Genomic DNA, 26021 nt, shown 5'->3' with positions numbered 1-26021 from the left:
TCTGTTTAATATTTTTTTTCAGAACATGTTTTAAATTACGTAATTTAATTTGGAGTTTTAAATAAATTTAAAAAATTTAAAAAAATGTAACTGGACCAAATATGACCGGACCTGATAACAAACTTAAACCCTATTAATCCAATATTTGATACCCGAATTCGAATATGACCCGACTTGATTATTATAACTCGCAAATTATTGACTTGAATAGAACCCGACTCAAACCCGATAATGACCCGACTTGATTATGACCCGCAAATTATTGACTTGAACCGAACCCGACTCAAACCCGATAATGACCCGACCTGATAATAACCCGAAAATAATTGACTTGAACCGAACCCGACTCGAACCCGAACACGACCTTGACTCATTTAAACCCGTAAAAACCCGAATTTAACCCGACTTGTTTTTCACCTAACCCGAATGTAACCCGACCTTTTATTGACCCGACCTAAACCCGACCCGAACCCGAAAAGATGTATGACCCGACATGACTCGACTCAAGTATGACCCAACCCGAACCCGACCCACATAGGTCCTAACATTAACCCGTATTGACCCGACCCACACAAACCCGACCCATTTACCCGAATTGACAGCTCTAGTTAAGATTAACTTTTTCATATTGGGTCCCCGATCTAGCTCTAGGTCCATGTCGATTAACACGTTTCAAAATAATTACATGTGTGGACCATTTCTTATTACATTAAGCTTTCTTATCCTTAAAAACTCTCGACTCCCACTGAATTTAGTACAACAATACATCCTGCTCTTTCAAAAACCACCAACTACAACTCATATTTTATTGCTCATTGTTTCAATTTCCTTGGATTCACAACCAATCCATCTTTGCCAAATCAATAAAAAAAAAAAATACAAGCTTTTTATTTTAATCAACTTTACATCACCAATTTCGCTAATACTAAATTATAAGCATCAAATCAGAAACTTATACAAAATTCAAAGATGCATTCAGGTCCATTGTTACTCGAAGAACCCATTAGGATGGCTTCAATCCTTGAACCTTCCAAGCCTGTAAGTTGATCTATTTTCTCTCTCTTTTTTTTTTTTTTTTTTTTTTTTTTTTTTTTTTTTTGTTTGGTTTTTTTATTTTTCATGTTAATCTGTTAATTGCATTTTTTTTTTTTTTTTTTTTGTTTGGTTTTTTTATTTTTCATGTTAATCTGTTAATTGCATTATACAAGTATTCAATTTTATTTATTTAATTTTTATCAACTTGATCATCAGACATCAGAGGTTTGTTATTATTATTATTTTTTTTTCTCTCTATTTTGATTTTTGGGCATTTGTTTGATTGGATGATTGACATAATGGTCAACTCTCTATTTATACTTATAGTAAGTGTTGGTTGCATTTTATAATTAAATTTGACTAAAGGGTATTTTTCTTTGATTTTTGATAAACTTAAAATCAGAGTTTCTTTCCTGCAATGACTAAAATTGTTGGGACTCTTGGACCCAATTCGCGTTCCTTGGAAATCATTTCCGCTTGCCTGAATGCTGGAATGTCAGGTATTATTTGTTAATTAAATTATTTATTGCTTATTTCGGTTTTTTTTTTTTTTTTTTTTTTTTTTTTTTTTTTTTTTTTTTTTTGGTGTAAGTGTGATTTAGTAAAGGAAATATATTTCTTCCTGCTTCACAATAATATTATTGTGGACCTTAAGTTTATACACACGTAACTGACATTATATTCAACATAGTGACCCTAATTTTATTATAGTAACATTTTTTTTAACATAGTAACCTTTTTTAAAACTTTTGTGACTTTTATGAAGTTAAAGTACGAGATTATGTTATATAGTGACCTAATTTCAACATAGTGATCTATATTATTCATATTGACCATTATACTGAAAATTTTATTAAAAAAATTAACCTCTTATCACTTTTATAATGTCACACTAACTTTTATTTCAACATAATGACCTTTATTTTAATATAGTGACCTTTTTTTTATTAATAAAACAATTATATTGTCTCTAATGTTAGTGGTCCACGATAAATTAGTGTGAACCAGGTTCATTTAAGAATTTGTACTCTTTCCGATGGACTATTTTTACATTATTCATACAAGCTAAACTACACACGAAACTTTGTGTGTGTGTGAATATATCAGACTTGATTTTTTGTTCTTTTTTTTAAGGTGGAAGGTTTTTTTTTTTTTTTCTTTTCTTTTCTAGATGGTAGTTTTTTTTTTTTGTTTAGATGGCACATTTTTTAATTTTTTTTAATAAAAAAAAATTATTGAGAGGGGTATTTTGGGAAAGTGAAATTTATCACTCAAAACTCCTTTTACTTTATATATAGGACAAGCCGTGAAACACACACAAATTGCGTGTGCAACATAAGAAATTTATATGCATGGCTCGATCTTCCTTTTTTTTTTCTCAAAATATTATCTACCTTATTCTAATTAAAATAATAATAGTGGAATTATAAATTGATGATGTCAAGGAGGTTAAAAACTTAAAAGGTAGGATATGATTTCCCTAAAAAAAAAACAAAATAAATAAATGAAAGATGGTAGGTTTTTTTTATTTTTATTTTTTATTATTAAAATGTTTTTTTTTAAAATTTTTTTAATTTTTTTTTTTTTTATAAATAATGGTTGTTTTTTCCTAAAGATTATAAAGAATGAAAGGGGTATTTTAGGTGGTTTTAAAAAAAAAAGGGTATTTTGGAAAAATGAAATTTATCACCCAAAACCCCCCTTTCACTTTATATAAAACTATAGATATTACCTTTGATCATGCTTTGTAGTTTTTATAGTAATGCATTATAAACCAACTATATCAAGAAATATCAACTTTTTTATTTTTTTCTTACAAATTTTTAATCATAAATAGACATTTAAGGCCAAAACTAATACATTGACACTAAATTTGTGCCCGGATTGTTCTAAACTTTTTAACTTGAATGTTAAATACGATCATTATACCCCTTTTGATAATGCAGAGTATTATATGATATTATATCGCTTATTTTTATAATACTACACTTTTTGTAGTTTTATTCGTAAACATAAATCTATGTTATTATTAAAGTATTTTTTTGATTAAAAACATTTTTTTTCTAATTAAAACTTTTTTTTTTGTTAAATTGTTTTTCTATTTTTTTTTATAAAAATGGAGCTCATTTAAAGAATTTTTTATAACAAATTTTATAATGGAGATAGTACTGAGTTATGAGATATTTATAAAAAGTTATAATTAAGTGTATATATATGAAATATTATTAGAGGTATCGATAATAAAACACTACAATATTTTTAGGAAATTTTAGAAAATAACACCATAAAAAAACCCAGATTTTGATTTTAACACCACCAAAAAAAAAACTTTTATTATAACACCACAAAAAAACTCCAAAAATTGATTTCACCACCACTTAACGGATTCTTGGATGGAATCCGTTAGTGGGACCCACAAAAAAACTTTTATTATAACACCACAAAAAAACTCCAAAAAAGAAAATTCCCTAAACCCAAACCCAGGCACAACCAGCAACCTCCACGGCCGGCAGCCACAACCAGCAACCTCCACGGCCGGCAGCTCTCTCTCTCTCTCTCCCCTTCTTACCGCCTGCAGCCCGTTCCCCCTCCCCATCCTACCGCCGGCATCTTTTCCCCATCCCCCTTCGCCCATCGTTGGAATTTGATCTCCACCCTCGCCCCCGTAAATCCACTCCCGCAAACAACCGGCGACCACACCCGCAAACGACCGGCGACCACGTGCAGATCCCAACCCTCGCCTGCGACCGCTTAGATGAGTCAGATCCCATGCCAGCCCTCACCTAGACCCAAAAACCCCTCTCACGCTCACCTGAACCCTAACCCGCACCTAGAATCTGAAACCCGAAACCCAAACCAAATCGGGGTTGGTGTTTCAGGGTTGCTGCCTTGCTGGTGTTGGGATACTTTCGGATTGGGCATTAAAGGGAGGGGATTCCGACGGTTTGGGCGGTTGAGGAGAGGTTCTGGTAGTCCGACACCGGCAGCACGTGGAGCTTCTGGCGGTGGGATGTAGGGGCTGCGGTGGTGGGCTTGGTGGCTGGCTTAGAGTTTAAATTTTTTTTTTTTTAAAAAAAATTTAACCAATATATGAGTGACACGTGTACTTGGTGGGGTCTACAAACGGTTTTTCTGACGGCATCCACTAGATGGTAAAATCAAAATTTTATGGTTTTTGGTGGTGTTATAATAAAAGCTTTTTTTTTTGGTGGTGTTAAAATCAAAATCATGACTTTTTTGTGGTGTGATTTTCTGAAATTTCCATATTTTTATTATAATTTTTTTTCAAAATTCACTTACTTAGCATCCTACATGTCACAATAATACATATTTGTCGCTTACGTGGCTTGATACTTGGCGAAAAACTAGAATGCCAAGTGTCGACGTCTCACTGCGAGACCGGCTTTATATATTAGTGATATAATGTGTGTCACATTATCAATTATTTAGGGATAGAGTGAGTTTGTTGTTTGTACTCTCGACACTCGACATGAGTAACACACTTGACATTTCACTAAATTCAAAATTAAGTTAAATTTTCACAAAATAGCCGGATAAATTCTTACATAGACCCGATTCACTATAATTTATTGTGGACCACTAATATTACAATCATTATGTTTAATTGTTGCTACTTAAAAAGAAAGGTCGTTACATAAATGACAAGTCTCTATGTTAAATTAAAACTTAGGAAATTTTGACTTTTGCCACCAAAAAAATTCATGAAATTGTTTTTTACCATCATGTATTTTAAAAGTTTAATTTTACTACCTAATAAAAAATTTAAAATTGTTTTTACCACCTGTCGTGAAAAATCTAACAGAATTTTTTAAATTCTTTGATTTTCGTGCGCAAAACATGTTCTTCTTAGGTTTAGGGGACATTGTGGCCCTTTGGATCCAATTTGAGGTCAGAATTGAGAAAAATGATCGAAAATGCCTCGTTTTGCGTGTTTTAAAAACCTCGATTTGCGTGAACATGTAAAACGAGGCATTTCCGATATTTTTGTTAATTTTGACCTCAAATTGGACCCATAGGGCGAAAATGCCCCACTAAACCTTTGAAAAACATGTTTTGCACACGAACATCGAAGAATTTTTTTAACACCGTTAGATTTAATGGAAGGTGGTAAAAAATAATTTTTAGAATTTTATTTGGTGGTAAAATAAAACTTTTAAAATACATAGTGGTAAAAAACAATTGCATGAATTTTTTTGGTGGTGAAAGTCAAAATTTCCTAAAACTTATTATGTCATAATATAAACATTGTGTTATAATAAAGGTTATAAGAGATTAATATATTTTATAATGAGTGTTGTAATATACTGGTCAATATGAATAATGACAGTAACTATATTAAAATTAGAGTTAATTCAATGCAATGTCGGATGACACATGTGGACCTTAAGTTTAGAATATTATTATTGTGAATCAGGTGCACATAAGTTTTTAATAAAAGTCATGTTTTTTTTTTTTTTTAACAAATGTTTTAATAAAAGTCACTATAAATAAAAAAAAAAACATAGTGACTTTTTAATAAAACTTGTGTGATAAGGTAAAAAGTTAAAAACCTTATATGGACTGAGCTAGCTAAAATGCAGCTCTTAGTTTCCTGAAGATGATAGAATAAGAAGAAGAAAACAAAGGGAGATAATAGAATAGAGAGAGAAAGAGAAAGAGAAAAGGAGATTAGAAAGAGAAGTTGTAATTCATTGCATAAAACCAAAATTACAACCTAAGGTGCATTAATAAAGCATGATTTCTAACAGAAAGATTCTCTCTAATCCAGCCGTAATAATACTAAGCACAAAAGGACAAAAATGAAAATAACAACAATTAACAACTTTGCCAATTAACAAAATTTTCCGCCAAAACCAACTGAAATATCTTTTCTTCTTATTTCTCCTGTATCATTCGACCTAATTCACATTAAATGTCACTATGTTAAAGTTAGGGATAACGTCAATTGTCACGTATGAACCAGGTCCACATAAGTTTTTTTCCAAATGTTGAGCTGGACACTTGATACATGATAACACATTTTGACATTGATGCATGGCTCAAATGGTTGTGTACTACATGGCTGTTCGAGTCCGAGTAACACCGAAAGAAGTATTGAACTAGGTTTTATTATTGTTTTCTTCAACTATAATTTTTAAATTACATGATAACCTCTATATTTTTTTTGGTGGAAGTGGCACGGTTTGATTTTTCATGGGGAGATGCTGAATTTCACCAAGAAACTTTGGACACTTTGAAGATGGCAATTAAGAGCACTAAGAAACTTTGTGCTGTAAGATTATGTTATTTGATTTATTTTTATCTTATGCTTTCCCAATTAATTTTTTGTGTAACTGGTTTGTAATAAGTTTATTGTGTCACAACTCGCATGCATAACATACCATCTAATGTTTTACATACTTTCATGTGTATATGACTAATTTAAAGGCCACTAAAAGTGATATAGCATACATTAATATTGTCCATGATTATTTGTTTAAGATTATTATAAACTTGATGTTTTCATAGTTTATATTTGTAGTTGCCTTTGTATATTAATAATCAAGCCTGTATGATTTTTTTCCTGCAGGTCATGCTGGATACTGTTGGCCCTGAGTTGCAAGTTGTCAATAAGACAGAGCGTCCAATTTCTCTTGAAGCAGAGTCATTTGTTGTTCTAACACCTGATCAGACTAAAGAGGCCAACTCAAATCTGTTACCCATCAACTTTCATGGACTATCCAAGGTAAAAAATACTGTTTAAAATTTTCAAGTCAAAATGATATACATTTTCTGCATATGAACTTTGCGTTTAACCATTTAATGACACAGCAGCGTTATGGAGCTTCAACCTCCGCATCAGCAAAAAAATGTTGCTCTTACCTTTTCTTGAAATACCTTATCATTGGGCAATCTTTTGGTTATTGTCCTTATTGAAGTAACATTTTATATTTAGTACTCCTGTAACACCCCAATAATTCTCCCTTTTCCAAACCACTTGCTTTAAATAAAATAGTGGAGAACTATTGACGTGCTACCGCCACGTGTGAAAACGTTAAGGCTTTATCAAAATATCGCAGCGGAAAAACAAACTTAAGTCTTTAAAATAATATAGTTTAGAAAACGAATAAGCCAAAACTTACAAATTGGAACCATATAAGGCCCTTATTTAAAACCAAACCAATATTCAAAATCCCAAAACATAATTAAATTAGTAAAACATAAATAAGTTCAACACAAGGAACAAATACTCTCAATCACACCAATCCCTTGACAATGCGTATGTCAAATCCCCGAACTTCACATCATCAAGCTAACCTGTGCAATACTGCTCCCCAATAATACAAGTGTAATAATTGGATCATCACAGGGTCATTGAAAGGCGAAGGCCATGACCAGAAGAAAACACACACAAAAGCACGCAATCAGCAAAGCTGAGTACATACAAGCTACAACGTACAAAACCTAGCATGCTCAATTAATTAAAGTACATAAACATACAATGTGAATTCAATAATCAAGACTCCACACTTAAATAATTCAATTGACTCAACATACTTACTAACTAATTCAAAACACTTGACTCTATATTTAATTTAATTAATTTAGTTTGGAGTAAGCAATAGACCAGGTTGTCCAATCCACCAAATCATTTTGGTCCCAAATGACCATTTGAAATAAAAGTTTAGCGCGATGCAAGAATGGGCGCGACTCCATTCTCACAAAGTTAGTCTAGGATCCCATCTAACTTTCATTATAAAATAAAATGTAAATACCAAAAGAGAAGAGGACATGTTAATCAAACAAGCCTCGAAAAGCCACGGGCTACCACCGTGTACCCCAACCCATAATTGTCAATACTCTAGAAGTGCACGCTTTCTAGAGTTTTATTGCTCATCCATGTTTCACTTTACGTGATTACAATTTTAATTAATAGCCGACTCAATCAAGAAGACCATACATAACAATCATACATCAATTCATTTTTAATCTTATTTAGGACAATGGTGATCACATCACAAATTGACCTTTAATTCCATTAAACTTCTAAATTATCCAAAATTGTTGAATATAGTCAACTCACCTAGCCATTTCGGCTTAATCCACCTTTACTCAACATACTAACAAGTTATGATTGAGTAATAAATAAATAATAATAACCTTGTGGAATAATTAATAAATTCATTCCACTTAAACCATTTAATTCCAATCCTTTAATAATCCAAATGTGGTTGACAAACCAATCCAATAAAATTATGCTTGTATCAACATTCCATACAAACATTTTATCCAATATAATTCAACATGTTTGCATCCATAATTCCATACAAACATAATCAATTTACCAAAACATGTTTCATAAACATAAGCACATGAATTAAATCAATGTGTAACCAAACAATTTCCATCCAAGTGATCCCTAATCATGAAACTAAGTTTTTTCCTTTTGGTACCTAACATGATACTACTTATAACGAAGTAGACATGTACGTACCTCGTATAAACAATCCTTGAGCCACTTTTAATCACTTAAAATTCTCCTAGGGAATAATCACTTCCTAGAAAACAACCAACAATTAATATTACTATCCCAAGTAATTTCCAACAATATAATATGATGAAAAACTTATTAAAATAAAAAAAAATATTTATATGCTTAATTAACTTTAAAAATAATTAATTTTATTAATCAAACTCAAGGATAAAATTTTAAGCATAAAAAAAACTTCGTTAAAAATGAAAAACTGCTCGAAAATCATATTTAGAGGCAGAATTTGGTCACAAGAGGGTGGTGCTCACTACCAAAGGTAGTGAGTCTTTCTTAAAACATTGTTTCCACATGAAAAACACTACTTTTTTGTCAAAATCGGATGAGTTCAGAACCTGATCGGGATTAAAACGGGATTAATATTAACGAACCGAAATCTAAACATTAAAACACGAATTTACGAGTTCAAAATAATCTGGAAACTAATTAGTAGTATAATAACCAAAATTTCAAAACATTATTACTATAAAAGCCCTAAATCAATTGTTCATAAAACCCTAAAATCATGATTTTCAATAATTAAAAACCCTAAGTTATTAAATTTACAAAATCTGAAAATTATAACATTTATAAAATCTGAAATTATAAAGTTTAATCATCAAAATACAATTTGATACTAATTAAATTAATTCAAACAATAAAATCAAAACCCATAATCAATAATTATAATTACACAAATTAATAAAACAAAAGAGAAAGGAAATAAAACTAACCTTTTATGTGGGGAAATTTTGGGGATGTATGGGGTATTTATAGGAGAGAGAGTGGTGTAGGGTTAGTTTTAAGATTGGGCCTCATAAAATTAATGGGCCAATTAAGAAAGTAAAGTGGGTTTGGTTTGTTGGACATAAATTATTGAAGAAAGGTTCATAAAAAGTTCTTTGTAATAAAATCGTTTATCAACCCCAAAAATAATTTGAAACTTTTAAAATTAAATCCGAAAAAATACAAATAAATATTATGAATAAAATATAATTTCATTAATAATATATTTAAAAATACGGGGGATTACAACTCCTATGTTATAATTTTGTAGAATTTACCAGACAACTAATTGGTACTATGACTAAGTCAATTTCGGGATTCATAGGGCACGAATTTGTAGTGGTATATCGGTACTTTGAGCATAAGAAGTTTTTGTACAGACCTGTTTTAATGACCAAACTTTCTATTTTGTTTTTGCAAAAATTTCAAGCATATGAAATATTTAGATGGATAATTAACTTATTCTCTTTCTATGTTGCTGTGCTAAATATGGACCTACATCTTGCAGGCCGTGAAGTCTGGTGATACAATTTTTATAGGACAATATCTATTCACTGGAAGTGAGACTACTTCTGTTTGGCTTGAGGTCAGTCAATAAAATATAAAATGAAAAAAAATCTTGTTATGTTATAACATTGGTTTCTTTAATTATATATGCCATGTATTGTAAGGGATTTTCCATTACAGCGTGCAACATTTACCAAATCTCTAGTAATTTGAAAATGAGCTGATTTTGTATGAATTTTCAAGCAAAGATATTAATTCTAGCCTCGTTTTAGAGTTAAATACTAGATGCAACAAAGAAGTAAAAGTCCTTTAAGAACATAAATCCGATTTCTTTGATTGGTGCTGCCTATTCAGTCTTCTGTTACCTAAAGTTTGAAATGTGTATTGGTTACTTGGCCATTGATTTTTTTTTTTTTTAAATTGGGAATAGCATCAAGTGGAGATAATGGGTTCTGTATCTGCACTGCAGGTGTCTGAATTGAAAGGAGAAGATGTGGTCTGCCTTGTCAAGAATTCAGCTACATTGTCTGGGCCGCTGTACACTTTACATGTGTCCCAAATTCATATAGATCGACCGACCCTGACCGAAAAGGATAAAGAGGTAGTAATTCTTGGTTTTTCATTCAGTGCAAGGTTTTTGTTTTTGTCAGTAGAGAAGGCTGCCAAGGAACCGAAAATGTAAAATGAATGTTTAATTCAATCTTAAATCAAGCTGCATGTTGTTTGTCTTCAACTGTAACAGGCATAATAAAAATGAACTTGTTTCTCTAGTCCTTATGTATTTTGTTTCATAATATATCTTCTACTACATATTCTCATTGAACGATTGCCTCAGGTGATAAAAACATGGGGTGCTCGGAATAATATTGATTTCCTCACTTTGTCATATACCCGCCATGCTGAAGATATCCGTGAGGTAAAGACACTTCTAGTTCAGACTTCAGGATTTTGGCAATATATTTCTTGAAAACAAGTGTCTTTGATATTTTATTTTAGAGAGACTTCACGACTAGTCCAATATATGCTTTTGTTACTTGCTATGTAGGCTCGGGAGTTCCTTTCTAATCATTGTGATCTACAGCAGACTCAAATTTTTGCAAAGATTGAAAATATTGAAGTAAGACATGATATATCTCTTTATTATTTTTTATATTTGAAATTCTGTGTTCTCTCAGTTGATCAGCTTAATATGGCATTTCTATCTTTCTTTGTATAGGGATTGACCCATTTTGATGAGATTCTACAAGAAGCTGATGGCATTATCCTCTCTCGTGGAAATTTGGGAATTGATCTCCCACCAGAGAAGGTCTAATTCTTTTTCACATGCTGTTTTTTGAAAATTATGTGTGGTCTTATGGTCTTTAATTCATGCTTTACATGTTTACGTGCCTAATATATCTTCATATATCACTTGAAGAGATCACTGAGCTACAGTTTATCTTTGTTATTATCATAAAAACATCTGTAGGCGTGGGTAACAATTGGTGTTCTGACATTAATATACCACGTCTATACAAGTTAATCCTCTTGAAGGAGTTTCAGATTCACTCATGTTGTATTATAAATGTATGTTTTTAAGGTATACATATAAATCTAATCGATGAATCTAAACATAGCACAATTATAAGTAACTTTTGCGATTTGACTGCGTTTCACTTAGCTATATGTTTATAGAAACAATCAGCTTCTCTAGGTTTTCCTCGAAATAGAGCTAGAGAGAAGATATTATTTTTCCAATTTTATGTCCTAATGATTCAAAAGCTATATCTAAATGCTTGTGAAGATTTTGTATCAGGATGTCAGAATCATGTCAGCATTTTGGCCCTTTTGTTCTGACTTTGTGGTATTCGACAAAATTGGGTATCTTCTTGGTACACCATAGACCAAATATTAAAGAGGACAAGGGTTTTCTGAACTGTAGCATAAACGGTCTGTCTTCTAGTGTATGATATTCTTCTGTATTTCTTGAATGTGAATCAAGTTTATAATGAAGCAATTTAAACAATCTAAAGAGAACGATTACTTGTTTATATCTTTAAAGGCCTAGAGATAAATATTTATACGTTGGCTTATTGATTAAATGTATTTGTTATAATGGATTTTACAGGTATTTTTATTCCAAAAGGCTGCTCTGCACAAGTGCAACATGGCTGGTAAGCCAGCAGTGGTTACTCGTGTGGTGGATAGCATGACTGATAACCTTAGACCCACACGAGCTGAGGCAACTGATGTTGCAAATGCTGTATTAGATGGTATACCAGTGTTTCTCAGATTCTGAACATCTACATGTTACTTATTGGTTCTCGTTGATCAATTTTTAGAGTAGATACACAAAGGCATGTTTTCAACTTATTAGTACTCATAGTGAACTTCAACTTATTTAGAAGCCTTCTACTGCAGATTTTCTTCATGAGCATGTAAAGCATCGTTTTGCTAATATACTATCTCCTCTGTCTCTGATTGATCTAGGGAGTGATGCAATTATTCTAGGTGCAGAGACCTTGCGTGGCTTGTATCCAGTTGAGACCATCTCTACTGTTGGCAAAATATGTTTTGAGGTGATTTCATGCACTTTCTTTTCAGTCATCTAAGAATGAGCTAGTTGTCCGTATTCAGTGCTTTTCTTGTTGGACTATGAAGTATGAGCTAGTTAACTAGTTTAATGAGGGTGAGACGAAGGAGAAATAAATAAGTGTAAAGGCTTTTGTTTTGGAATTAGAAGTTATGGAGCAGTGGTAGTCCTAGCTAAAAATGATTCAACGATTTAAGTCTATAACAATAAAATCTACTGTGGAAAGTGAATTGAAGGTATATAACTAACTAAGTTGTTAGTTGAGACGAACTCTACAAGAGACGTGGGGGGGGGGGGGGGGAATTGTATGTGAGTTCCTAGTGACTACTTTTGCGGAATATAAAACAGAATATAAAGGAACTTGCAATGCACACAGGATTTTACGAGGAAACCTTTCGGGACCAACTGGAAGTAAAACCTCGACCCTTCTAAGGGATTTCTAGAACCAAATCACTTTACTATAATAGGGTAAACACCAAGTTACAACCTATTATAATTAGATCTTTACTCACAAGTTCCAGATTGAACTTGCTACACAGTAGGACCCTATCCTACCCAATCTAAGTCCCACACTCAGATTCACTCGTACTACCTCACAGCCTCACACTAGAAGCTCTTACAATTATATGCAATGTTTAATTCATACACTCACCCAATAACCCAACCAATACAAAATATATGACACCTATTATATGATAGGCACGCTATGCACAAACCCAAAACTAATATGACAAAGTTATAAGCTTGACAAACTTACACAATTTTAAGCACAATGATTTCTTCACACATAAATTCACAGAAAACTTTATGAAATGAGATCTCTACTATTATACAAGACTAGCTTGTATGGTTAGTAGGGTTTTTCAAAAGATAATTAAGTTAAATCTCAAAACACGGTTTTGTGTAAAAAATTTTCAAAGAAAATCTTTTCGGAAAATAAGATAAAGAAAGATTATCATAAAGAATAATATCTTTTCGATAATTAGTTTTTCAGAAACAAATCATTTAGAAAATATTTTCTTAAAATCTATCTTTTATCTTTTTCGATTTAATTGTATTTGCCAAGCATTTTTGTCTCGCTTCTAATAGATTTCATGCATATCATACTTAACATATTTAACAACATATGTAGAGGATAAAATCTTAACTAAATCAATGTTGCTGCACAGCTATTCTGTGTGGATTTCTTTGGGCCAGACTAGGACTGAGTTCCTGTTGTCACTTCAACGCATACCAAGTTAACACCTCAACTTGCTGTCTTCAGTTGTTAGGGAAAGTTTTTAGGGAATGTTCCTGTTAGGGAACTTAGTTCTTGTTAGAGAACTCTTCTCCAATTTAGATTATCCTTTCTTAAAGGTCTCTTCATGTCTTCAAAGATTAGGTTACTCTTCCATCACCATGGTCTACTTAACCTGTTGTTATCACACACTTATAAAACCTTTATTAGTTGAGTTTGCTTTAGTTTAAGTCTATCATCATTAAAACCTTTAGGCTTCAATAATTTCCCCTTTTTTGATGATGATAAACTTAAGCAAACTCATTAGAAGAGTTAAAACAAATAGGAGGTCGTATTTTTGTAATTTTAATTTATTGACTGGAAATAATACTCAACCAAAATTAAAAAGCAAGACAATAAACAGAACATAAAAATAAACTAAACTACTAGCATCATATCAGAAGAAATTTCTGATACTTTCTCAACTGGAACCAGAACAACTTCAGCCTACAAGTTTGCTTCTTCTTTTCCCCCTTTTGGCATTATCAAAAAGTCCTGTTTTTCAAGTTAGTAAGCATCTAGCAACAGCCCCACAAGCAATTCATCGAGTGTGGGAAACTGAAGGCACCGCTGCTAACTTCCCTTAAGTTAGTTCCACTTTCCTGCATAAGCTTTTATAAATATACAAAGACACATATGTATAGGCAGGGTTCCAAATCATTCAATAAAAACCAAAAGATTAACATTCTGTTGAACAACTTCAAAATATTACAAACTAAGATTAATTGTTCAAAAACCAAAACATAAACTGAAAATGTTCATGACTGAAATAAAGAGAGGTTAGGCTAGGATAGGCTAAATAGGCTAGGCTTGTGATGAGTTGGGCTAAGTCTGAAGAAGCTCAAGAATCTAGTCGCTAAGGCTTCCAGCTTGTCCTCTAGGCGCTTGATTGCCGTCTGGAACTCCACCTTTTGTGACTTTGAGTTTTTTCTCAAGTCCCTATATAGTTTTCTCTAACTTTTGCACTTGCGCACTTGCCTGTAGCAACCTTAAGCTGTCTTTCTGCTACCTCAGCTCTTTCAGTGATCTATTGTCTTCATCAGCATCCAAGTCTAGGGGCTCCTCCATACTTGTTTGAGGAATAGAGCTAGAACTAGCTTCCTGCTTTTCCACACAGGTTTCTCGAGGACCTCTTTTCCTTTTCTCTTTCCTGCTGCTGTATTTTACTCTTCTACTCTCCTACCCTTTCCATTCACTACTTCCCCATTGATAACATTTTCTGGTTTTTCCTCCAATCCACCATAGATACCCTTAAGCTTCACACCTAGATGTTTGTTCTTTCGAATTCATTAAGTTCAACATGCATAGCATTAATCCAGTCAGCGTCAGTTAAAGCTTCAACATAGTTCTAAGGTTCCATAGAGGATAGGAATGCATAGAATGCATAGAAGTTCCTAAGCTGAGATGTAGTCTGAGTTCCTTTTGTGATATCACTCATGATTGCATCTACTAGGTGTGATCTCTGATATAATACAATCTTTCTTGATTGTTGTTCACTGGTTACTTGTGTAGGAACTCCGTCTTGATTCTCAGTTTGTACTTCTTCGGGAACTTCCTCATTTCCTTCATTTTGTTCTTGATTTTGCTCTTGAGGTGGGGAACCTGGTGCATTCTCCGTTGTAGGTTCTTCATTTGCTTCTGGATTTGCTTCACCTTCATCTTCAACCTGCTTCTTCTGCAATGATGTTGACAAGTCCAATTTAAAAATCATCATCACAATCATGTACATCAATTAGCTGTTGAGTTTCATCAAATATAATATGTACAGATTCCTCAACACACATTGTTCTTATTATATACTCTATAAGCTTTACTGTTTGAGATATATCTTAATAATACTGCCTCATCACTACGTTCATCAAACTTTCCCAAATTCCCTTAACCATTGTTATGTACAAAGCATTTACAACCAAAAGATCTAAAGTAAGAAATATTAGGCTTTCTCCCTTTAATGAGTTCATAGGGAGTTTCGTTGGTGATGGCTCTAACAGATTAGGATGTAACATGTTGTGTTCATTGCTTTTGCCTAAAAGTTCCTAGGCAGTCCGCTTGAAATTAGCATTGTTCTAGCCATGTCTTCAAGGCTTCTGTTCTTGCGCTCTATAACACCATTCTGTTGTGGAGTTCTTGGTGCAGAGAAGCTATGATCCATTCCATGTTCAGTGTAGAATTCAGTGCAGAATTCGAATTCATCAGTTAATTACCTGTTTTTCTCTGTTCTTTCTTCACAAAGGCAAAAAACTCATTAAACGTTTCATCTTTACTAACAAGAAAGAACACCCAAGTATATCTTGAATAATCATCAACAATAACCATTACATTTCTCTTACCACTTCTACTTTGGATTCTCATTGGACCATAAAAGATCCATATGAATAAGTTCCAAAGGTCTTTTGGTACTTACCATCTTTTTAGATTTAAAGGAAATTTGAGTTTATTTTCCTCTAACACAGGCATCACACACTTTATCATATAGAAACTTAATGCAAGGAAGTCCTTCCACTAATTCCTTTGATGAAAGCTTATCAAGCAAAGTAAAACTTGCATGACCAAATCTCTTATGCCATAATAGAGGATCATCCTAAATAACACTGAGGCATGTTAAACTGCTATTAGGAACCTTGTTAAGATCCACAACATATGTGTTCCCTTTTCGAGTTCCTTCTAAGATTATGTTCCCAATGTCATTGTGAATGATTCTACATTTATTGGAAATAAAGCTAACAGAGTTACCTTTGTCACAAAATTGTGAAATACTTAACAAGTTATGTTTCAGACCCTCGACCAAAAATATATTATTAATAGCATGGGAACTTGACCTTCTTACTTTGCCAACAGCAAATATATCACCTTTCATATTATCACCAAAGGTCACAATCCCTCCATAGTAGGCATCCAGTGAGAGAAATCTAGATTTATTTCCAGTCATGTGTTTTGAATAACCAATGTCGAGGTACCAAGTGTTGTTCCCCCTCACTGGAACCTGCATGAAAAATCAAACGTTAGTGTAGGGAACCCAGAAGTGTAACAAGAGTAGGTTCATCTTTCTTCACCCAGATTTTTTTCTACATGTTTTTCATTATTCCGTGTGCTTTTCTCTTTTTTGGGACATTTAACCTGCTTATGTCCTATATAGCCACAGAAATAACAAACAATACTACTAGGCAAATTAAAATACTTCTTTTCCTTCTGGAACTTCTTTTTAAACCTAAACCTTCTGTTCTCTTAGTTTGATCAAATCTTGCTTTATTCGTTCTTAGATCTTCCAAATCAGATTTTAATTTTTCAAATTTAGGATATTGAGTAAGATGAGGAACTTCAGAGTTAGGAGTATCAACACTAAGTTTTAATAAAGACAATTTCACATTCAAAAGTATGTTATCATGTTTCAGCTTTTCTATAGTCACTTTTAGAATAATATTATCATCAAAAAGACTAAAGAACTTGTATTGAATGTCAAACTTCATATTATCAACCCACTCACTGTTCTCTTTGTAAGTTATTAAAGCTTTGTCACTTTGCTGTTTGGTTCTACGTAAATCTTTTAAATCTTCTTGAATTTCCAAAACAGCATGTATTAGTTTCTCTTTAGAAAAATGTCTTAATTCCTTTTGAGAGAACCAGTTTGGCCTCTTCATCAGTTTTGGCCATTAGACGTAGATATGCAGTTTCTTCTAAGGGTTAATCCTCTTCCTCTTCTGAATGGACAGTCCTTAATCTGTGTCTCGCAGCCAGGCCTTCTTCACATTGTCCTTAGTAATGTATGGTTTATAGACTCTAGACTTTTTCGATTGTTCCTTTCCTTTAGTCTTACCTTTTTCACCTTCCTTGAATGGACATTCCTTAATAAAATGATTTTAAGCCACATTTGAAACAGGTAGTGTCTATGTAACTCGTAACCTTCTTGTTCCTGTCAAACTTCTTGTTGTTCATCATTTTCTTGAATCTTCTTACTAGTATCGCCATTTCTTCCTCATCAACTTCTGAGTCCACAGTCCACTGAATCTTGAGCCTTTAGAGCAAGACTCTTGTTCTTGGAACTTTCAGGAACTCAAGTGAAGTTCATGAGTCATCAATGATTCTGCCAGCTGCTCCATATTGAATTTAGTGAAATCCTTTGCTTCCTGCACTGCAGTAACCTTGGATCTCCAACGTTCACCCTGTGGTAGACTCCTATAGGAATGGTTCCTCTTGCCTGTTCATCTATAGGAATGATGTGCCTGCCAAGGGAACTCAGTTCATTAATTGTATCATTAAATCTAGTAAACATTTCTTATATGGTTTCCTTTGACAGCATTTTAAACCTCTCATATCTAGACATCAAAAAATCAATTTTAGAACGTTTTACCTCATTTGTACCTTCATGAGTTACCTCTAGTAGATTTCAAATTTGTTTAGCAGACTTGCATCCCATGATACGATTATGTTCATGATGTCCAAGTCCACAATGTAAATACTTTATTGCTAAAGCATTTAACTCAAGTTTTTGATAGTCTTCATTATCATAATCAGAAATAAGTTTAGGAACTACCTCATTTTTTTCATTGGTTGTAGTTGCCTCAAAATCACGGGATTCAATTGCACGCCAAACCTGCTTATTCTTCCGGTACGTGTAAAACTTATCATTGAACATGGGTGGACATTGGGATTGAGTACCCTTCTTCAAGTTTCTCCTTGTAATTCATCTCTCCTCAATCAGATACCAATTGAGACGAACACTACAAGAGGGAAGGTGAATGGTATGTGAGTTCCTAGTGACTACTTGTGCGGAATATAAAACAGAATATAAAGGAACTTACTACAAGAGGGGGTGAATTGTATGTGAGTTCCTAGTGACTACTTTTGCTGAATATAAAACAAAATATAAAGGAACTTGCAATGCACAAAGGATTTTACGAGGAAACCTTTTAGGGCTCAACTGGAAGTAAACCTCAACCCTTCTAAGAGTTTTCCAGAACCAAATCACTTCACTATCATACGACAAACACCAAGTTACAACCTATTATAAACAGACCTTTACTCACAAGTTCCAGACTACACAGTATGACCCTATCCTACCCAATCTAAGTCTCACACTCAGATTCACTCGTACTACCACAATACTACCTCACAACCTCACACTAGAAGCTCTTACACTTATATGCAATGTTTAATTCATACACTCACCCAATAACCCAACCAATACAAAATATAGTATATGATAGGCAAGCTATGCACGAAACCCGAAACTAATATGACAAAGTTATAAGCTTGGCAACCTTACAATATTTTAAGCACAATGATTTCTTCACGCATAAACTCACAGAAAATTTTATGAAATGAGATCTCTACTATTATACAAGACTAGCTTGTATAGTAAGTAAGGTTTTCAAAAGATAATTAAGTTAATTTAACTAAATCTCAAAACACGGTTTCATGTAGATCTTTTTCAAAGAATATATTTTCGGAAAACAAGATAAAGAAAGATTATCAAAAAGATTAATATCTTTTCGATAATTAGTTTTTAAGAAACAAATCATTTAGAAAATATTTTCTTAAAATCTATCTTTTATCTTTTCCGATTTAATTGTATTTTCCAAGCTTCTTTGTCACGCTTCTAATAGATTTCATGCATATCCTACTTAACATATTTAACAATATATCTGGAGGATAAAATCTTAACTAAATCAATATTGTTGCGCCGCTATTCTGTAACTGTGGATTTCTTTGGGCTTCACGCACACCAGAGTTCCTGCCGTCACTTCAACGCACACCCCAACTTGCTGTCTTCAAGTTCCTATTGTTAGGGAACGTTCCTGTTAGGGAACTTAGTTCTTGTTAGAGTACTCTTCTCCTATTTAGATTATCCTTTCTTAAAGGTCTCTTCATGTCTTCAAAGATTAGGTTACTCTTCCACCACCATCTACTTCACCTGTTGTAATCACACTTATAAAACCTTTATTAGTTGAGTTTGCTTTAGTTTCAGTCTATCATCATCAAAACCTTTAAGCTTCAACATAAGTAAAAACGATGTCAAAGATTAGGAAGCTATGATAAAAATTCCATATGCTTGCTTGACATTTGTCATTTGAGGTCTAGATAGTTGGGGTTTATAGTTATTGCCCCAATATTGTTCGGGGAGTATTGTATCATCCATCCCTAACAACGAAATACATAATTCATCAAAATTCTTTTGGATAAATCCTTTGTAACCCATGTAGGCTCTAGCATTAGTAGCTAGACGATAAATAGCCTTTTCCAGCAAGATAATGACTGAAAACTCGAAGAAAAGAAGCAAAAGCCACTAGACATCACTAATTTGATTCTTTATTGCTATAACAGAAAAATTGGATGCTTAGAAGTCTAGCAAATTGATTTGAAAAAACCTAACTGAGTTGATGATGCATCTGATCTTCCATTGAGGACAAATGTTAGGTTGTTCTAGCTTGGTGCAGGCTATCTTCTCTTCACCAGTTCCAGGAACTTATTGCTTAATCCATTTAAATTCAAACCAGGTATTATTAAACTAGTCAAGTTCATACCAAATTAAATAGCATACCTCAACAAAGGGAAATTAGGTTGTTAACGAACCTCGTAAAATCAAACAAACTATATAAATCCTAAACTAACCCCTAAACATGAAAATTGTAGTCATTTGAAATATGACTACCATAATGTTTTAATGATTTTGTTTTCGATTCAGAAAGAATGCGTGAATGGTAATGATCGAGCTTACTTTGGTTTGTATTAATTAATTTCTAAACTTCTAATCAAAGTAAAACGATCAATTAGAATGAGAAGAAAACACAATCAAAATAAATGCTAGGTGACAATAGATACACAAAATCTAATCTCAAGCTATTGAGATTCAATTGAAGTAGTGATTATGCATAGACTAAATGTGATGGGAATTAATTACAATTCCAGTGTAATTTCTCAAAGACACAAACCTAGTTTCTACTATGATTTAATTATGATGGTCAATGCTGCACGGCTTCACCTTCTTGTCCATATAATTACTATTGACATCAATTGATAGTTGTGATAAACAAAATACCTGCAGGCAGAGAAGGTGTTCAATCACGATACATATTTCAAGAAAGCTGGAAAATATGCTGGAATGCCTATGTCACACATAGAATCCATTGCTTCCTCTGCGGTACCCTTTTTTTCCTTTTCCTTTCATATTTTGGTATCTAATCATATTGCATTCAGCTGTAATAAGTAAGATTAAATCACATATTGTTGATGATATTACTTATTCTTACAATCGTAATTGATTGACTTAGGTACGGGCAGCCATCAAAGTGAAAGCATCTGCCATCATTTGTTTCACATCATCTGGGAGAGCTGCAAGGTCTGATCTAAAATATCTACCCTGGGTGATCTAAATGCTAAAATCTTTCATTTTTGGATTTCCTGTTGTGAAGTTAACATCTACTCTTGAAAAGCTTTTTCCTTCTTTGTCACTCTCCTTAATCTTCATCAAAAACAATGAAAAAAAAAAAAAAAAAAGAAAGAAAATATAGTAGATGCTAACTAGTGGGATGATTTAATCTGGTGGAGTTAATTGTGTTTTCATTTAAAATAATCTAATGTTGGTGTTTTTGGATCTCCAATGTCATTTGTACTCAACAGGCTGCTTGCAAAATACCGCCCAACAATGCCGGTTATATCTGTTGTCATTCCTCAGCTCAAAACCAATCAACTCCGGTGGACTTTCTCTGGTGCCTATGAGGTATGTTCATGCATTTAGATGAACGTTATAACATTCTCACTCTGTTTATAAAATTGATTTTCTGCTAGATGTACAAAAAATTCAGGTTTGAACTAATGGACCTTACATGAAACTGATCCAAATCACTTCATTCCTAAATAAATGTGTCACTATACCTTATTTTGTTATTTTTCTCCATTCACATGATTCTCACTCAACATATTTAATCATTTTTCTCTCTCATCGTCCTCACTTAAATAACTAAATAAATTCAATCGCTCACATTCTCTCTTTTTTTGTCCCCGTTGTTCTTTTATTTTGATGAAGAAGTCACCCATTTGTCCCACTTGCACAATATAATTTATAAACTAGTGTGTATCCCGGGCGATGCCTCGGGTTGCTAATTTGTGTAATTCTTACTTTAATTTAACAATTATGTTGGACTATTTGTATAGTTAGTGTGTGTAGTGGTTCGGGCATTGCCCTGGATGTCACCTTTTTTTTTTTTATTTAACATCATATGGATTTATATTTTAATCTTGTGAAAAATAAATGAATTATATTACCTCTAACTTACTTAATAAATGAAAGAAATATTATAATGGAAAAATTGCCCGGAATAATCCCACCTTTGAGCCATCCGCCCAAAATAATCCCACCTTTTGATTATTTTTAAATAATCCGACCTTTATAGTCAATCCGCCCGAAATAGTCCCAACCGGTCATGTAACTTGTTATAACAGGTTACCTAATACGTGGCGGCTTGTGATTGGTCCAAAAATTTTAATATAAACTAAAAATTTAAACAAAAAGTTAATTTTTTTTGTAAAGAAAAAAAAAAAAACAATTAATTATGTTAAAGCCACCCCACCAGCTGCCAAGCCACCCCACCACCACCTGAATCCCTGCCCCGACCACCCTAAGTCACCGCTGATGCTGACTCCGATCCGGCGCCGATGCTGACTCCGATCCGGCGCCGATTCCGACTCCGCGCCACGCCACCAGCAACCTGAATCCCAGTCCCGACCACCCAGCCTCACGCTCCTCCCCTAGAAGGCTAGAACCACCGGTTCCCACGCCAACCAGCCACAAAAACCACCAACCCCTGCCAGCGAGACCGAATCCCAACTCCAACTAGCGCCGGATCCCACGCCCAGCCCAGCCATACCATACCAGTGAGATCCCACGCCCAGCCCCCAACCCCTTACCCCACGAAACCCTAACCGACGACCGTATTATAGCCCTTAACCCTCGAAAATCCATTTCCCGGCCAATCCCAGCCCCTTCCCCGTCCACCGTCCCTTAACCAATTGCTCCGACCTCCCCAACCCCAATCCCGATCCCAGATTTTTCGATCTGCCGTGGGTGGGTTTTCGATTTTTCGAAAGGGGTTTTGGGGTGGGTTGGCTGGGGTGGGATGGGATTCCGGTGAATGCGTCAGTGGAGGTGGTTTCGAGTTGGTGCGTCAGTGGCGGTGGTGGGGATGGCGGTGCTGATTTGTGATGGTTTTTATTTTTATTTTTTAATTTTATTTTTATTTTTTTTAAATTGTTTTTGTTAATTTTGGACAAATCAAGTAGTGACACGTGTTAAATAAACTTAATTAAAAAAAAAATTACCTCTTCAACCGGTTGCTGGTCACCCGGGACCATTTTAAGCAGATTGGGTATAAAAGTCGGATTATTAAAAAATAATTTAAAGGTGGGATTATTTTCAGCGGACGGGCAAAAGGTCGGATTATTCCGGGCAATTTTTCCTATTATAATACTCCCTCCGTCCCCAAATGATAGTCCCTTATGGGCAAAAATCACGGGAATTAAGAAAGTTAAATAAAAGTAGTAAAATTACATTGAAAATATAAATTTACATTGGGTATGTAAAACAGTAGAGAGAGAAAGTAATAAAAGTGCATTGAAAAACAAAATTTACATGGGAAAGTTAAATTTGCACAAATATTGTTGTAATTGGAGGAAATTTTGATAAAAAAATTGATATTAATGGTACTTGAAAAAAGCAAATGGGACTATCAATTTGGGACTAAAAATAAGCCATAAGAGACTATCATTTGGGGACGGAGGTAGTATTATGTGAAACTTGAAACATTAATAATAGTTGGTTGAGATGGTAAAAGTATTACCTATGTATATTGGAGGTTATGGGTTCGAATCTTGTTGTAAGCATATTTTATTTTGTTAAATGAAGTGGCTAGATTACGTTGCGCATATATGTTGGATGATGACATGGTATTGTGACATAGGTACGCATACTTTGAAGAGTGCCACGTGGCACCGTTCCTTTAAAAGGAACGCCTTTTAATATATAGTATAGATAGATAATCTACGACTAAACTCTCCTAGAACCTTTGTGCAAGTCCAAGTGATGCAACACGAGGTCACGAGTAGTGTTTGCTTAACCTGCGGTGACCTATATCCTAAATCACCTGATGGACGATTGGTCATTTATTTACCAAATTGTAATCGTTAACTAATGATATTCACTTTTGTGATTTCCTTTGGTAGTTTGGTGTGTGCTCAACTTTGATGAGTATTAAATAATTCTTCAAACTTCCAAAATAATTCCTATGTATATTTTCTGGGGGAGTATTGGTTTTGTGTTTGTTTCTGTGCAGCATGTGCATTCATGTATTCATGTGTGCTTTTTTAATTTCATCAGTTGATGTGTGTGAAACTAAGCAGTAATGAAAGATTGCTGATATGTTCTTGAAATGAGGCTCAATAAACAAGTTCTTCGTGACTAGATGAAAGAGTTTAGATACCCATCTTTCTACCATTTTTTTCCTGTGTTTTTGAAGGCGTGCTACAGACAAATTGCTGTTTTCCATATCTTAAATCTCCATGCTTCCTGCTTTGTGACTTGCAGGCAAGGCAATCACTCATAATTAGAGGCCTTTTCCCAATGCTCGCAGATCCAAGACATCCTGTAAGTTTTTCTTTATATTTTATTATACGAGTATTTATATTGCAATCGAAGCTCTGATATTGTTGTAGCATTATATGTAGCAAAGAGAAGTGGAACATCTCAACTTTAAGGTCTGTAACCAATGATAAGAATTCAAAATGCATAGAAAATGAAGCAGAATAGAGTCTGCAAGGCCACTAGAGCTGCATAGTGAAATTCTATTTGCATAAATTATACTTCCTCCATTTTTTAATACTTGCAACACTTCATTAAAGCAAAAATAGCATAATACTTGCAATACACCATAAGCGGAAAGTTATTTGTGGAAAATTTATACTATTTCCCTTATTTAAAACACATGACCCACTAAATTACACTCCTAACAATCACTCACCCCATTTTAAAGTGTATTATATCATGTTAACCCCACATTTTTAAATACCGTGAAAAATGTGTATTGCAACTACTAAAAAAGCGGAGGAAGTAAGAATTAAGAAATGCATAAAAATGACATCTTTATGTAAATAATAGGAATATGATCTTCACTGCTATAATGTGGGCACTAAGTTTTAAGTCCATGCTTGCCTCAGTGTTCTTAAACTAGCTAGCCGTTTAAGTTGATTTATCAATTTTTTTTTTGCAAAGTCATAAATAGCTTAAGATTGCTATGTTGTTTTATGGTGTAGGCTGAGTCCACAAATGCAACAAATGAAACAATATTGAAGATTGCTTTAGATCATGGAAAGGCCTCTGGTGTGATAAAATCACATGATCGCGTAGTTGTGTGCCAAAAAGTCGCTGATTCCTCTGTTGTGAAGATCATTGAGCTTGCAGACTAGTTTATGCTTTTACTGCCTGAATTGTCTTTGTTTCTAGTTTCTCTTGAGGTTTTCAGATTTGTATGCCAAGCTCCTTTGGCTCTCAATGCTGCTTTAAATAAATAAGTAAACATCTTATGCATCCGAACTGTTAAACGGTTCCAGCATTTGATATTCGTCTAGCATTGCTAAATAAGGAAGTAGGCTTGCCATTTCCATAAGCCTTGTACTAAGAGAAGCTTTTATTCTTATGGTAGAATCTATATGTATTGTACAAAATAAAATATGCTACATGCAAAACTAACACATGTCATACGACAATATTGTAGTTAGCGGTGTCAAATTGGATACCCAAATTGAGTTTGGGTTGACCCACGATGAGTTCGGGTATTTGGGTCGGGTATTGACGGGCCATTTTATCCTAACAGGTCAAATCAAGTCGGGTTGAACTTGATTAGATTTGGGTCATAATTGGGTCTGAGTATGGTTGAGTACAAATCGAATTTGGCTCAAGTCAAATTCGGGTCGAACCATATTGAGCTCATGTGAGCTCGGATTTGGATCTAATCGGGTTTATTTGGGTCTTAATGGTTTAATAGCCTTTGGATTAGGTCAGATTCGGTTAGACCTCAGTTCAAATTTATTCAGCATTCGGTTAAAATTTAAGTTAGATCATTTTGATTATATCTCATCTTAGTTCGAATCATTTCAGTTTCAAATGGAGAATAAGAGTACTTCAAACTTTAGTAATATTTGAATTTTAAGATTGTCGGTTAAGGTATACCCCTTTGATTTAGTAATAATTGTCACGTTTTCCTTTTATGCCCATCTAAGATAATTGCAAAATGTCCTTATATGGTAATTAGTAAGGACCCATTACTATT

The 26021-nt window shown here is 33.7% G+C and overlaps 1 protein-coding gene across 1 annotated transcript; it reads left to right on the top strand.

The window, feature by feature from the left end:
- Nucleotides 1–734: 734 nt before the first annotated feature.
- LOC145603589 (pyruvate kinase 1, cytosolic) lies at nucleotides 735–25508 on the top strand. Its single transcript, XM_081659521.1, has 16 exons — nucleotides 735–1038; nucleotides 1439–1535; nucleotides 6231–6328; nucleotides 6626–6781; nucleotides 9858–9935; nucleotides 10326–10457; nucleotides 10692–10772; nucleotides 10902–10973; nucleotides 11073–11162; nucleotides 11964–12108; nucleotides 12326–12414; nucleotides 20747–20842; nucleotides 20973–21040; nucleotides 21322–21421; nucleotides 24281–24340; nucleotides 25006–25508. Exons 1-16 carry the CDS (start codon nucleotides 970–972, stop codon nucleotides 25156–25158), a joined length of 1584 nt encoding a protein of 527 aa, XP_081515647.1. The 5' UTR covers nucleotides 735–969; the 3' UTR covers nucleotides 25159–25508.
- The last annotated feature ends 513 nt before the right edge of the window (nucleotides 25509–26021 follow it).

The sequence above is a fragment of the Chenopodium album genome, chromosome 22, assembly GCF_948465745.1.
Source record: "Chenopodium album chromosome 22, dcCheAlbu1.1, whole genome shotgun sequence".
In the NCBI taxonomy this organism is placed as follows: domain Eukaryota; kingdom Viridiplantae; phylum Streptophyta; class Magnoliopsida; order Caryophyllales; family Amaranthaceae; genus Chenopodium; species Chenopodium album.
The sequence above is the reverse complement of the archived record's forward strand: the minus strand, read 5'-3'. Positions and strand labels throughout refer to the sequence as shown.

Bases quoted from the DNA above. Each gene is read 5' to 3' on its own strand.
- LOC145603589 (XM_081659521.1), top strand. From the start codon at position 970: ATGCATTCAGGTCCATTGTTACTCGAAGAACCCATTAGGATGGCTTCA. The intron at 11,163-11,963 runs GTCTAATTCTTT...TGGATTTTACAG, and splicing joins TTGATCTCCCACCAGAGAAG to GTATTTTTATTCCAAAAGGC. The intron at 24,341-25,005 runs GTAAGTTTTTCT...TTTATGGTGTAG, and splicing joins TCGCAGATCCAAGACATCCT to GCTGAGTCCACAAATGCAAC.